General features: G+C 34.9%; 1 protein-coding gene across 3 annotated transcripts in view; it reads left to right on the forward strand.

Annotated features, from left to right (window-relative positions):
• LOC135196135 (relaxin receptor 1-like) overlaps positions 1–15,000 on the forward strand; it is a 518,632-nt gene that overhangs the window by 453,210 nt on the left and 50,422 nt on the right. For all 3 annotated transcript variants that reach the window (XM_064222669.1, XM_064222680.1, XM_064222689.1), the window contains 2 exons: positions 10,090–10,201; positions 13,427–13,495. In XM_064222669.1, coding sequence (XP_064078739.1) covers positions 10,090–10,201; positions 13,427–13,495 — 181 coding nt within the window. The remainder of the gene's footprint in view (positions 1–10,089; positions 10,202–13,426; positions 13,496–15,000) is intronic.

Consider the following 15,000-nt stretch of genomic DNA (forward strand, 5'->3'; position numbering starts at 1 on the left):
TATATATATATGTATATAATCAGATCGTATCATATTACAGTGGCTGACGATCCATTAACTCCCATTTTGAGACCTGTTGCAAGTTTTTAACAGATTTCTTTACACTGTAAAAATTATTTTTTTGTTCTGTCAGTTTGGTTATTACCGTATGAAAATTTTTTTACAGGCATGAATGTGTTTTGCAAAAATAAATAAATTAATTAATAAAATAAACAAACAAAAAGAAATGTGGATCTGTATAAAGCATCGTTTTGTTAATGAACAGTAGTGGTGTCGAGTGGTGTCTTTTATAAATTACGATTATCTTTTTACAGGACATGAATATTTAATATTTGTAAATCAGGATTTCCTTTTTACAAAGCATAAATTATTTTATAAAACAATGCTTTTTCTTATCCAAGCCAATTATTTCCCACAAAGTAGGGGCTTTAATCGTACGTCAAATCCCTACTCTTTTATCCGTTTTGAGACCAATTCTTACACAACTTTACTCAAATTACCTTTGAAAAATAAATCAAGACGCACATCGCCTCCACACGGCTGTGTATATCCTCCTCAGCCGATATTGCTCCCAGATCCTAAACATAATCCTGAAGAGATCCTTGGAAAGAGATTAATGCCTCTTATCGAATCCGCAGAGAAACAGATGTTGGGTCCTGTCTGTCTGTCTCTCTGATTCCCCACCCTCTCTCTCTCTCTCTCTCTCTCTCTCTCTCTCTCTCTCTCTCTCTCTCTCTCTGTACAAGAGTATTTCGTCGAATGAGCTCGGATGTAATTTGATTTCCGAAAAGGGATTCACCGAGACTTTTGATGTCATCTTCCAGTCGTTTTTATTTTTCCAGTCAATACCTTTCCCCCTGGATTCTTCAAAGGGGTAAGGGTGAGTTAAAAAGGCAAATTAAGATGTGGTCGCTTAGATATTTCTGTAAACTGAAAAAAAGGTGTAGAAGAAGTTAATTGATTTGGGTTTTTTCCGGCTTTATTTTCTGTGGTAAAAGGTGCCCATTTCAGCAATGTAGAAGATAATCATGTATGAAAAATATTATTCTCGATTAAGAGAGAGAGAGAGAGAGAGAGAGAGAGAGAGAGAGAGAGAGAGAGTCAGTCTTAGCTCTAGCATAAACGCGAAAACATTTCCATAAAACAATTTGACCTGCTTTAGAAATCAAATGAATTCGAAAAGTAAATCGCATATAACGAAAATAACTTCCCAGTGAATGGAAAAGTAGAGGTTACTTGGAGAAAATCCCCCAAAAATCATAGTTGATAGATAATGTCAAAATCGGCAAGTGTATTCTTACACAACAGAAAACTTGCCACGTATTATACCTAGATTGCTTCTTAAGCACAAAGAGATGAAGATAAAAATAGGTTACACAGAAATTGCTTGTCAAAAGAGATCTCATGCAGTATGTGTCCAATCCTTCTTGGCCCTCTAAAGGGGAGCGTACCTAAGGGACTGGAAACATCATTTGAAAAATTACTTCCTAAATTTACACACCTCGTATTGGGTTCCGTCAGTCCACATCACGTGGTGCAATGTAGGCATTACTTAAGGTTCTTTGCAACGTCCCTTCGGTCCCTAGCTGCACCCTCTTTTATTCATTTAACTGCACCTCCGTTCATATTTTCTTTCATCCATCTTGCTATCCACCCTCTCTTAATAATTGTTTCACCTTTCAAACCTTTTACTCTCTATTTCCCTTATAGCACTGAATGACCTCATAGGTCTCAGGGCTTGACCTTATGCCTAAATCCTATATTCCATTTTATTCTATTCTATTCCAAAGAGAAGATAGGATAAAGTGATGATTGCTTTGATTGAGACTGGCCTTATGCCAGCGCCAGCCCTTGCTTTGAGGGGATCCTGATTTGGGTAAGATGCTGAAGATAAGGAAAGAGTGCTGGTGTGCACCTCTGAAATCTCCCAACAACCGAACGGAGGAGGGTTGGTGAGTGAGTGAGGCCGAAGCTGAAGTAAAGGCGACGTTTGCGTCTCCTCCAATAGAACGTATCCTGCTTTCCCCCCCCCCTCCCCCCTCGCCCCTCTAAAGGGGTATGGAAGGCAAGGGAAGGTTGTGGGAAGCGTAGCTGATCCGCTGAATTCGAAATCAGTTTATGCTGCCGAGAGACGATAAGAAGAGATGGAAGCAAAGAGGCTGAAAAGTGGAGGAAGTGGTCTCCCTTTTGCGTCTGAAGAGATCGGGAAAAGAAAGAAAATTCTTAAACTCAGCCGAAGGCAAGAGAGAGAAAGAGGGGGGAGGTAAAAATTAATGTGCATGTGTGTGTGTGTGTGTGTGAGAGAGAGAGAGAGAGAGAGAGAGAGCGAGAGATTACGCAAAGTGGAGAAGAAACCAACGTCTCAAAAGCTTTTGTTATGTGGGGGGGCAAGGAAAACAATAAAGGTCAAGAATAAGAAGAAGAAAAAAAAATACGTCTTCCGCATCAGAATGGGATTTTCATGACAAGAATTCTCGGGGAAAAGCCGTCGCCTTCTGAGGAAAGCATATTTGCAGAAACTTTGGAATACCATTTCCACTGTTATTACTTCCCTGTTGTTGTTGTTTTATTTATTTATTTTTATTTTTATTTTTACTTTATCGAAGACAGATTTAGGTCGATGATACCCCTTGAGACCCTGACGACACTATTGACCTGTATGAAATGCAAGCTTGGTATTGTAATTCGATCACTGTGAATTTAGTAAACAAAATGATTTTTAGGAAACGTCCCTATCATGTTTTCAGGGTAGGAACAGTACTTTAACGATCGATAGAATGCTAGACAGATAGAGCTTAGTTTCCTCTCCTTGAGTACAGCTTGAATAAATCTTATATACATAGGGATACATACATTCATACATATATGAATAATATATGTATATATATACATATATATATATATGTGTGTGTGTGTGTGTGTGTGTGTGTGTGTGAATTTTTACCAAATCACCGTGATTCATATACATGCATAAAGCTACAAATGTCCTTTGATATCCAATTCACTCTACCTCGGAATTAATATATTTTCATATATGTTAACCGAAGGGGAATTTTTTAGTTAATAATAATTTCTTCCTCTCATGGATTCGAACCAGCGGACAGAAGAGAAATTAGGACTTCAGTAAAGTTACTGACTCGGCCAAAAAGTCGGTAACTCCACTGAAGTCCTGATTTCTCCACTGTGCGCTGGTTGAAATCCATGAGAGGACGAAATTATGATCAACTAAAAAATTCTCCTTCGGTTAGTAGATATGAAAATATATTAATTCCGAGGCAGAGCGAATTGCATATTAAAGGACATTTGTAGCTTAATGCATATATATATATATATATATATATATATATATATATATATATATATATATATATATTATGCATGCATGTGTGTATTTATCCCCAAAAGAATTCAATCTTGCAAATACGACAAATCCAGTAGGAATACCGTGACCCAGTTCTGTCATGGCTGCACACACACACACACAGACAGAGAGAGAGAGAGAGAGAGAGAGAGAGAGAGAGAGAGAGAGAGAGAGAGAGAGAGAGTGAGTGAGTGGTGTCCTGATGACTGTCAGAATCTGTGTTCAGGAAGTAAAAAATGCTGGCTAGCACGAATCCGGATCAACGCGTTGTAGTTGTATGAATAATGCGAATCCTTTTCTTTCTCTGAATATTCCCCTCGTGCATTATGCATCACTGCGGTTCAAATCTTTCAAATGCCGTCAGTGCACCTCATATGGTGCACTGTAGGCATTACTTAAGGTTCCTTACTACGTCCTTTTGGCCCCTAGCTGTAACCCCTTTCATTCCTTTGTACCTCCGTTCATATTCTTTTTCTTCCATCTGACTTTCCACCTTCTTCTAACAATTGAATATAGGCCTAAATCCTATATTCTATTCTATTCTATTCAGCTTTCGGTACATTATGCTTTAGTCAAGTACCTGGGCGTAATAACATATTTTGGACTTTATTCAGTGATCTCTGTTTATGATTTAAAGTCTGAAAGCGAAATTAAATAATTGCCGAGCCTTGCAGCAGACTTGAGGAGTCCTGTCAAAGCGTTATTTTTTTATTTTTTTATTTTATTTGCTCTTTTTCAAAAACTGCTCTCGTTCTGTATATCCTGTTACCTTCTGTTACTTCTTTCAAATGAACATATTCTTTGGAAGCTTAAATTCAAAGTCACTGACCCTCCGGGCTTGTTCCATATGAATAGGGCTCACCTTCTGAATAATAGTAATGACAATATTGGGCTTCAGTGTACCACGCGGAGTTATACTGAAAAGCAAGTCCTACTGAAACTCACAATGCTGACAAGAGTGCTATTGAAACTCGCAACGCTGAAAAGCCAGCGCTACTGAAACTCGCAATGGAAGCATGCGAGGACTATTCATTTATGCGAATCCAATCATTCATGAACTAAATTTAGCCTCGTCAGTAGCTCTGTTATTGCATTAATAATGCTTGCGAGCGCCTGATCGTCTAGCCTCGTTCCGGGTGTTGCAGTTTGCGAGACGGAAGTGATGTATGAATTCGCGTGAGTGATTAATTAAGAAGTGCGATTAATCTGCGGGAAATACCTGCACTCTAGAATAGTTGTATGTACGCATGTGTGAGTCATTTGGTTGGAAGACTTTTAAACTGGATATGTACATTCCTTTACTGCTTTTACTCTAACTTTGGTGGTTTCCAGTCCTCCTTAAAGGCTTAGACCCAATGGTGTTCAGACCTTATTATCATTGTTGTTGTTGTTGTTGTTGTTTATTTTTAATCTTAGTCATGAAACCGTCGCTTGGTCATATTGATGGTGAGACTTATGCCATTAACCGTAGAGTCTCTCTCTCTCTCTCTCTCTCTCTCTCTCTCTCTCTCGCTCTCTCTCTCTCTCTCATTAATATAGTATATATAATATATATTATATAATAATAATATAATATATAATTGTATAATTTATTTAATTATATGATTATATACCAGCTATTAGATTTAATATCATCCCAACAAACCCACTCAGTTTAGGTAGTTTGTTTAAATTCAAGGATAAACTTGACCCTTTGATGACCTCATGTGTTGTGTACAAGTTTAATTGCCCTAGATGTAATCTGGGGACCTACGTGGGATCCACACAGAGGTTACTGAGGGTCAGAATTGACTGCCATAAGGGCGTTAGCTATAGAACTGGTAACAAACTTGCTAATCCAGAATTTTCTAATATCAGACAACACGCTAATAAATGCAAGCTGAATATACAATACAAAGATTTTGAAATATTGGGACGGGCACCGAATGGCAAACTACTGACAATTCTGGAGTCCTTGTTTATTAAACAGCTTGTTCCTCAATTGAACACGCAGTCTTCCTCGACAACTCTTTACCTAACGTGAGCTGTTGCCGGTCATTTCTGGTTTGTTCCTTCTGACTTCTGTCCTCCCTTTATCTCTTGATGGTTGGTTCTGCTAACTAGTTTTTATTTTTTTTTATCTTGTCTTGTATAATGTATTATGCCTTTTATTTGTAATTTAGCGCTTTTAATATTAATTTTATTGTTTTATGTCTTTACAGCTTGAAAATGAAACCTTTGTGTTTTGAAACGTTGTAATAAAAGTATTTTAAGGACCACCTGAGATGTACTTCCTCCTACAAGTCTTCTATTATATATATATATATGTGTGTGTGTGTGTGTGTGTGTGTGTGTATAAAAACAGATCAGATATATAATTCACTTTAATATATATATATAATATATATAATACATACATATATTTATATATATGTGTGTGTGTGTATTTGTGTGTGTGTGTGAGTGTGTGAGGCGGATAATATTAAAAGCCTTCTGCACAAACTGCCTCAGTTCCGATTCAGATTGTGCAGTTAAAATATAATTTCTCTTGAGTCATCCCTGTCAGGAAAAAACCGGTTAACGTTATATATATATATATATAATATATATATATATATATATATATATATATATATATATATATATAGATAGATATATATATAGATATATATGATATATATATATATATATATATATATATATATATATATATATATATAATACATATACATACATACATACATACATACACGTGCGTACACGTCTTTGCTCATAAGATGCGCAACGTCCTTAATTAACACAGTTTATTAAGTCAAGTTCAACCCCAAAAACTGGAGTGACGTGATTTTCCGATGTGAACTAGGAAATGAAATCATTTGGGACATCACTCTTACTTTTTCCTTGGAAAGAGGCAAAGCCGGACTAGCAATCCGGTGAAATGCTTTCAGATGTCAAAAAAAACTAAAACAGATAAGTCGTAATGGTTAGTACAGTACAATACGGTATTGTTTTTTAACATTGTTTTTTTCTTATGTTTTCCTCCGTGTATTAGTGTTAGTATATATGTTACAGGGAATATATGAAATCAGGAACATTTGAACCCCGAGGGCTAGTACTAAACACGGTGAAACAGTGATCCATCTACACTGTTTCGCCGTGTTTAGTACTAGCCCCATGGGGATTCAAATGTATTTCGCCTTGTTTAGCACTAGCCCGTGGGGGATCCAATGTCCCTAAGCGCATTTGATCCCTCTAGTACTAAACACGGCGAAACACATTTGCCACCTAAATGCTTATCCACACTATACTCTGTTTTTTCCATCTGTCCATCCGCCTGTGGTGTTTCCGCATGGTAACACTGCGTCCCGAGCCTTAAATAGTTACGCTATGTGTAAGTTTTAAGTAAATAAAAGGATATCTGGGTGTACATTTTCAACTGAAAAGTGTTTTAATAATTTACTGTATGCTAATTACACCGTTAATATTCGAAATAGGATATTATTTAAAGCCCTGGACGCAGTGTTACCATGCGCAAACACCACAGGCGGATGGACAGATGGAAAAAAACAGAGTATAGGAAACATTGTTTGCAATCAAATTTTGCCGTATATTTGTTTCCCATCCAGAATGAAAAACATTTAGTGTTTCTGTGTGTATATGTATATATACACTATATGTATATGTTTATATATACATATGTATACATGCATATATGTATATATACACATGTACATTGTATGTATATGTTTATATAAATAATTTATATAAGTATGTGTGTTTGTATGTGTATATACAGGGTGTAACACGAGTTTACGCAAATATTGTGGGAAATGAAAGAAAAAGTTATTCTGAGCAGAAAATTTTTTAAGAACATATATAGGCAATTCGTTGGTGAGGGATTTTTTTAAAAATAATCGTTATATCTATCTATCGCTTCTTTCATGCGATAGAGGGTGGTAAAGGGAGGTCGGTGTATCCTGGGATGTTTGGGTGTCGGGGGTTGGTGGGAAGATGGAGTGAATAGGCCGATGTGAATAAATTACCTCCCAATCAAATGTATCATTTAGATTTTGAAGAAAAAAATGCATGCATCATTGAATCCTTATTCCTCCCTATAAATTATTTATTGGACACTAATAAAGAAAACTAGACCGTGGCTTTTTCTTTCTTTTGTCCCTCCTCGAGTGCATTAAAATAGCCAAGTAGAATACAGAGGCTACTGCACAGATAAGCATCCTGACGACAACTGAGGTCTTGACAGGAAACATTGTTGTTTGCAAAAAATGTTTCATAGTGTTGACGGGCCTTAAGGAACTAGTACCAAACATGGCAAAGATGAATCACTGTTTCACCGTGTTTAGTACTAACCCTCTGGGATCAAGTGTTCCTAAGCGAATTAGTTATTTCACATGGACTAGGGATTTCGTGAAATCTCTTCGTGAATGTCACATATTTCTTGTAACATGTACAAGTACAGTACTTCGATGTTATTAATGTGGATTTTTTAATCAGTATCCGCTTTTTTTTCTTTTTTAAATGGTGCGTTATGCAAATAATGAATGAGCATCATCATATAGTACATAGACTACTGTATAGTATGTGATTTATGCAGTTAATTATTGTAAATCAATTGCGGCATACTTATAGATTACTTTACTATTATTTTACATTTAAGATTTTTTGTACCTTTTTGTCAGTTCAGAACGTGTGGTTTTGGAATAGTTATCTATTATGAATACTGCTGCTCACTCTCATTAGGTTTATAGCCTAACATAAACCTACGTTTGCTCGCAAATAAATGCAAAGTTATTCTGTATGAATTATTAATACGCGGACGGAGACCAGACGAATAAAATCCAAGTAGATGAAATGATACCGCTTGGGCTAGTCTTATCGAATGCCATAGCTTCATTATGCCTTATGTCCTGTAGGGGGCTAGTGCTGCCATAGGACCTCACGCTGTTCACTTAGGCATTACTTAAGGTTCCTTACAGCTTCCCTTCGACCCCAAGCTACAACCCTGTCATTCCTTTTACTGCACCTACGTTCATATTCTCTTTCTTGCATCGTGCTGTCCAACCTCTCATAATGATTGTTTCATAGTGCAGCTGCGAGGTTTTTTCTTCTTGTTACACCTTTCAGTCTTTTCTTCTCTCAATTTCCCTTTCAGCACTGAATGACCACATAGATCCCAGTGCATGGCCTTTGGCCGAAATTCTATATACCATTCCATTATCCCTTATGAATAGTTATTCATGATTTACACCAGTCTGGAAAATACGAACTGTACGGCTTACATTTGCTTGTCTCAGCTCTCATTGATGCTTACGCCCTTACGCCAGTAGGATTTAATTACGGGTTGAATTCTTAAATACCAATGTCCATTCATACATAAATACCTGAATAGCTGAATGCGCACGTACGCAAACATGCCGATGCAAACTATATATATATATATATATATTATATATATATATATATATATATATATATATATATATATGTATTTATATATATGTGTGTGTGTGTGTATAATACACACACACACACACACACACACACACATATATATATATATATATATATATATATATATATTATATATATATATATATTAGTTATAAATTAACATCGTTTTTTGTCAGCCAGGGAGCTGCCTGAATCCCACTGGTAAAGGAAGACTTATCTGTGGCTGTAAGTTATTCCAAAATTAAAGTGAATTATGCATTAAGCGATATTCGTGGCTTCATATTTTTTATATTAAAAATGTCACCGTGCATTTTACAAATGTATGTATATTAGTTACATATATATATATATATATATATATATATATATATATATATATAGAGAGAGAGAGAGAGAGAGAGAGAGAGAGAGAGAGAGAGAGAGAGAGAGAGAGAGAGAGAGAGAGAGAGTTGGGGGTGGGGGGAGTATATTGCCACGAAACAATAGAGTGCAAGATCAGTCTTTTCTTTCATTTTCTAGCCAACTCCATAAAATGGAATAAATGATTACTAAGACTCTGTTCAACAAATAACAGCTAATCTTTGCGGGGTATATAACCATTTTAATGCATACGAAAGCCGTTGGATTTGGAGTAAATCTAAAAGTGATTAACTGCTTTTTAAGATTAACTCAGGTACTTGGATGGAACAAGGCAAGGCGAAGGACATTATTCCCTCCGTATGGGGACGATGCCATCAGTGCTCCTCACGCGGTACTTAATGTTCTTTGCCGCGTCCCTTCGGCCCCTAGGTCAACCTTCGAGGTTGTCCTATTGTTACACCTTTCAAACCTCATATACACTCAATTTTCCTTTCAGATTTGAATGACCTCATAGGTCCCAGCGCTTGGTATGATGCCTCAATCTCATTTTCATACTCTAATTCCAAGAAAAGGTCATTCATCGGAATTTCTGAAAAGATTTAGTTTCACTCTTGATTCTCCTCCGAACATCTTTGGCAGCATGAGGGCAGGAGTTCGAAGAACTGGGTTTAAATCAATATTTTCCCTTGTTAATTGCATTAATGCTGATTCGAGAATGTTTCTGACCACAATATTATTACATCTTGTTATTATATTGTGTTGGACCAATCATTCCTATGTGACTTTTCACTCAGATTCACGAAAGAAAGAAGCGTTATTCTTTCGGCCAGTTCTGATTGAATATTGATATAATTTTTTGTGAGATTTCATTCCTGACTGATTTTGTTGTTTTATTGTAACACTTTATTTTCTCATTGCAGCCCTGACTCATGTGCCCGAACACTGCAAGTGCCGGATCAACACGAGACTTCACTGCCCGAGGGCCGGGCTCAAGAAAGTGCCCCAAAATCTCGATCCGGACATGACGGCATTGTAAGTCTTTTTGATGTAGCTCTAATATTCAACAATTCAAAAATCCTCCGAAGTTTCTTCGGCGCAATGGAGTCTTCTGTACAGCGTATAATGAAGGCCACCGAAAATAGATCTATCTTTCAGTGGCCTCAGTATAATGCTGTATGAGCCGCGACCCATGAAACTTTCAGCCAAAGCTTGTGAAGGATATCTGAAATCATGAACATTTCTGGATCATTTCTTAGGCTATGGTGTGCCGCTTAGATTTTAAAGAATCTGCGGTTGAGAAGCACAAATTAAGAAGCACTTCGTAGGGAAAACAGCATTTCTGAAAATATTAAGAAGTGTACCAAAAATTTTACAAATATTTGTGAAGTCTATGAAAAGCTTAAAATTTTTCTTATGTTGAAAAGTATCTGAAATTGAGATGTATTTTTAAAGTGTAGAAGTATTCTTGATTAAAATCTATAGGTATTCATGGTTAACAGTTTATATGTATTTTTTATTAAAGATTTATAGGTAATCTTGATTAACAATTTATAAGTATTCTTGATTAAAAATTCATAGGTATTCATGATTAACAATTTATATTTATTCTTGATTAGAAATTTTGCAGGTATTCTTGATATATTTCTTCTTCATTAACAATTTATAGTTATTCTGGATTAACAGTTGATATGTATTCCTGATTAAAGTTTATAGGTATTCTTAATTAACAATTTATATCTATTCTTGATTAAAGATTTATAGGGATTCTTGATTAAAGATTTATAGGTATTCTTGATTAAAGATTTGTAGGTGTTCTTGATTAACAGTTGATATGTAATCTTGATCAAAATTTATAGGTAGTTTTAATTAACAATTTATATCTAATTCTTGATTAAAGATTTATAGGGATTCTTGATTATAGATTTATAGGTATTCTTGATTAAAGATTTGTAGGTGTTCTTAATTAACAATTTTTATGTATTAAGTAACAATTTATGGTTATTCTTGATTAACAGTTTAAACGTATTCTTTTTAAATATTTGTCGACAATATCGATTATAATTCATAAATAGTCTTGATTAAAAAGCATCTCCAAAACTGAAACGTAAGTTTGATGTCTGGGAGTATTTCTATATTCAAAAAGTTAGATAAGGAGCTTTTTGAATTAATAAACATTTCAAAGAAAGAACTATTTCTTTGATAAAAAAGAAACATCGAAAACAGATAGGGTTATTTATTTGAAAAGAATTTTCAAAGGGAAAAATCTTTTCCGAGAAACAGTTCATTTTCAAGCTTTTTTTTTTTTCAATGGTGGACTTAGAATTGTGACTGAGAAATCAAAAAGCTTTAACAATGTTAGTATTCCAGAACACGATGTCGTGACTTGTTTCTGTTTCATTTCATAATATAATAATTATTATAATGTCATAAGATAATAATTATTATAATGATAATCATACAAGTAGTGGCAGGATAATAATGGTCCGCATTTTAATTTATTTTGAAAGCCCTCAAGTTTCGTACCGATGTTTGAATACCGAAAAAATTGATTTTACAGCTAAATAAAAATACCTAATTATCAGAGTTCCTGGAAAAAGATTATCCTTGGATGCTCAGTTGTAATCCTCCATAATTTTTTATTTGTTCCTTTTGCTTGTTGCCCTTTTCCATTTACATCATTTCAGAACCTTGATAATGTAGTGAAGATTTAAATAATCTCTCTCTCTCTCTCTCTCTCTCTCTCTCTCTCTCTCTCTCTCCGTATAGATATTTCATAACCTATTCCTTACTATATATGTATATATATATATATATATATATATATATATATATATATATATATATATATATATATATATATACATACATATATATATATGTATATATATATACATATATATATATATATATATATATATATGTATATATATATATGTATATATATATATACATATAGATATATATATATATATATATATAACTTCCTATCATTTATATATATATATATATATATATATATATATATATATATATATAGAAAAATGATAGGATTAATTTTACGAAAATCTCCAGGAATTCCTTATTTATCTCAATAATTTATTCCCTTCTCTTTTCAGTCTTTCGAAAATCAACTAACATTGCCTTTTTGTTCATTACTACTCCAATCACCATCAAAATGTTAAATTCTCTTTTTTTTTTCTGGGATGTTCCTAACGGCTTTACGTGTCTGTAGCCCGCAGTTTATTGACGCTGATATTAAAAATATTTTTATGATATTGCCTTGAAACTTAAATACCCAAGGACTTTTGTAAATGTGGCATTGAAAAGAGCTAGAAAAACTTTTTATTTAACTAATGACAAACTTAAATTTAGTAGGCATAACAATTATAAAATTATCCTATGATGAAAGGTTTTTAGAAATTCCTAGAATTTTAAAGCTTTTTGTCATAAATGTTGTTTTCATTAATATTAATGTTAAGAGTTTAGTAATAAGAAATTCTCTTAAAGATCTTCCCGGCTGCATATATGAAATTTCTTGCAAAAAGTGAGATAAAGTATATTACGGACAAACCGGTAAATCTCTTTCACAACGACTCAAACAGCACCAATATTCTGTGAGAACTGGACAAATTTCGAATGCATTATTCCTACATATGAGAGATTTAGATCACCCTATTAACTGGAGTCAAGCAAGAGCCTTAATTGTATGTAATGACACAGTTAAAAGGAATATCATTGAACCTTGTTTTATCAAGTCAAATAATGGAAATGTTCTAAATTTAAGTCTTGGTTTATTTAAACTCGATGTCTTCATAATGAAAAAAGTTCTAGATAAATATAAGCAACAAAATTAATATATTCAGCTTTTACATGTTTTGTACTATATGGATACGTTGTAGTTTCTGTTAGGGTTAAATCTATGTTTAAGTTTGTGACCGTGTGTTGTCCGATAATCCTGGATTATCTCTTTGATTTTACTCTTTTGACAATTAACCATCTGGTATTCTTGATCTTTTTGTTTACCTGATAACTTACTTTCCAACGTCGGTAAAAGAAAAACGGGCAAAACTAGGTATACTATGCCCACTATGCCTTTCCATTATTAACTTCCCGATAGTAGTACCGTATAATAGTATACCTTTGCAATGGCTCTTTCCACGAGCTTCGTTTCCTTTCCCTGTCCTCCCTTCCAGGCCGCCGTCAGCCGCCAGGTTTTCCCTCCCGCAGACATTTGATATCATAATTTCCTCGTTTCAGATTACTCCCGAACAACAGTCTGGCGCTGGAAAAGAATTCTTTCGCCAAATATCGGAAGCTGAGGCTCCTGTGAGTATTGACCCTTCTCCCCCACACCCCTTCGATGATGTTGGTTGTGGACAGGGAGAAAAAGAAAAAGATATGTGGTGCTCCATTTTGGTTGTTTACTTATGTATGGTTCTCCATTTTTTTTTCTTTATTTTTAACTTCACTTTAGTGGTGTTTTGATGTGAAGGTTGCTAGAGAGAGAGAAGAGAGAGAGAGAGAGAGAGGCTGATTGTATTTTCTTGGTTGTGCAACTAACAGTGATCCGCTATTTACGTGTTAATGAATTCTTCGCAACTATTAAGTTGCCGTCCACTCAGTGAGAGAGGGAGAGAGAGAGCGAGCATCAAGTATTTTATTTATTATGCAACTAATAACGTATCTTTTCTGTGTGCGTCGAATAGCCTGTTGCGTTTTGAGGTGCAGTTCTTTACAGCATTGTTTACATATGTGTTTCCAGTTATACTTACAGAATTATAAAACAGGCTCATTTCATTATGCTAACATATGAACATTTCATGTTTGTCCACGATCTGATCTGCCAGACAGCTTCAGATAGCCCATACGACTGGTATGTATCACTATATATTTCAGGAAATTTTTTTTTTTTTTTTTTTTTTTTTTTTGCCAATATCTTTCAAATCATTTGATGGATCGGTGCGTTTCTTTGGAACAGTGTGTTTCATGCCTTCCCTTAATATTTGGTAATAAATTCAATGTCCAAATTCATCTTTTTCAGGCACTTTACTCTTGAATTTGATTGGCTAACCAGCGAACGGATCAACGCTTTTGTACATAATAGCTTGGGTAGTACTGAACTTGTCCCGAGTATCTACTCATTGTGAATTCCTCGCTAGGCCCAACTTTCCTCTTCCACTCCACCAGATTATTCTTCTCCCTAATCTTCCTTGACGTAATTACACCCTGTAGCGTATGTTACTTTCTTCATTAATGTGACTGTTTTCATTTTGTTTGCAGAATTTCCCGGTGAAAAGATATTTCATGTTTATTCTAAATCAATTCTGATAGCCCGAGTTCTCTCGCCGCGACTGCCAGCGCGGAATCACAGGAATTTATTTATGGTGATTAGAAATTCATTTCTCGATATAATGTTAGTTCGAATCCCACAATAAGCTGCAGGTCCCGTTGCCAAAAAACCAATTGGTTCTTAGCCGCGTAAGGAAAAAAAATGTAATATTTCGGGCCAGCCATAGGAGACCTGTTGATCAGCTCAGTGGTCTTGTAGAACGGAGATATACTTAACTTATTCCAAATTCACTGTTCTACATATGGAATGAAAACAGTGGGTTAAAATTAGAGAACAGTTTATAACCATTCGAGACAGTGAACACGATATCGTAGATGTATGTATGTCAATAAATCAGTTTTATCTTAACTTATCTCTCTCTTGATCAATCCATCTTCGTAAAATGGATAATAGGTCTGGAATAGGAATGTAGAGAGGGTAAATGTATAAGGCAAAATACTTTTGCACTGTTTATACATTTCAACATGTAAACCATAACCCC

This window comes from Macrobrachium nipponense, chromosome 23, assembly GCF_015104395.2.
Source record: "Macrobrachium nipponense isolate FS-2020 chromosome 23, ASM1510439v2, whole genome shotgun sequence".
NCBI classification, from domain to species: domain Eukaryota; kingdom Metazoa; phylum Arthropoda; class Malacostraca; order Decapoda; family Palaemonidae; genus Macrobrachium; species Macrobrachium nipponense.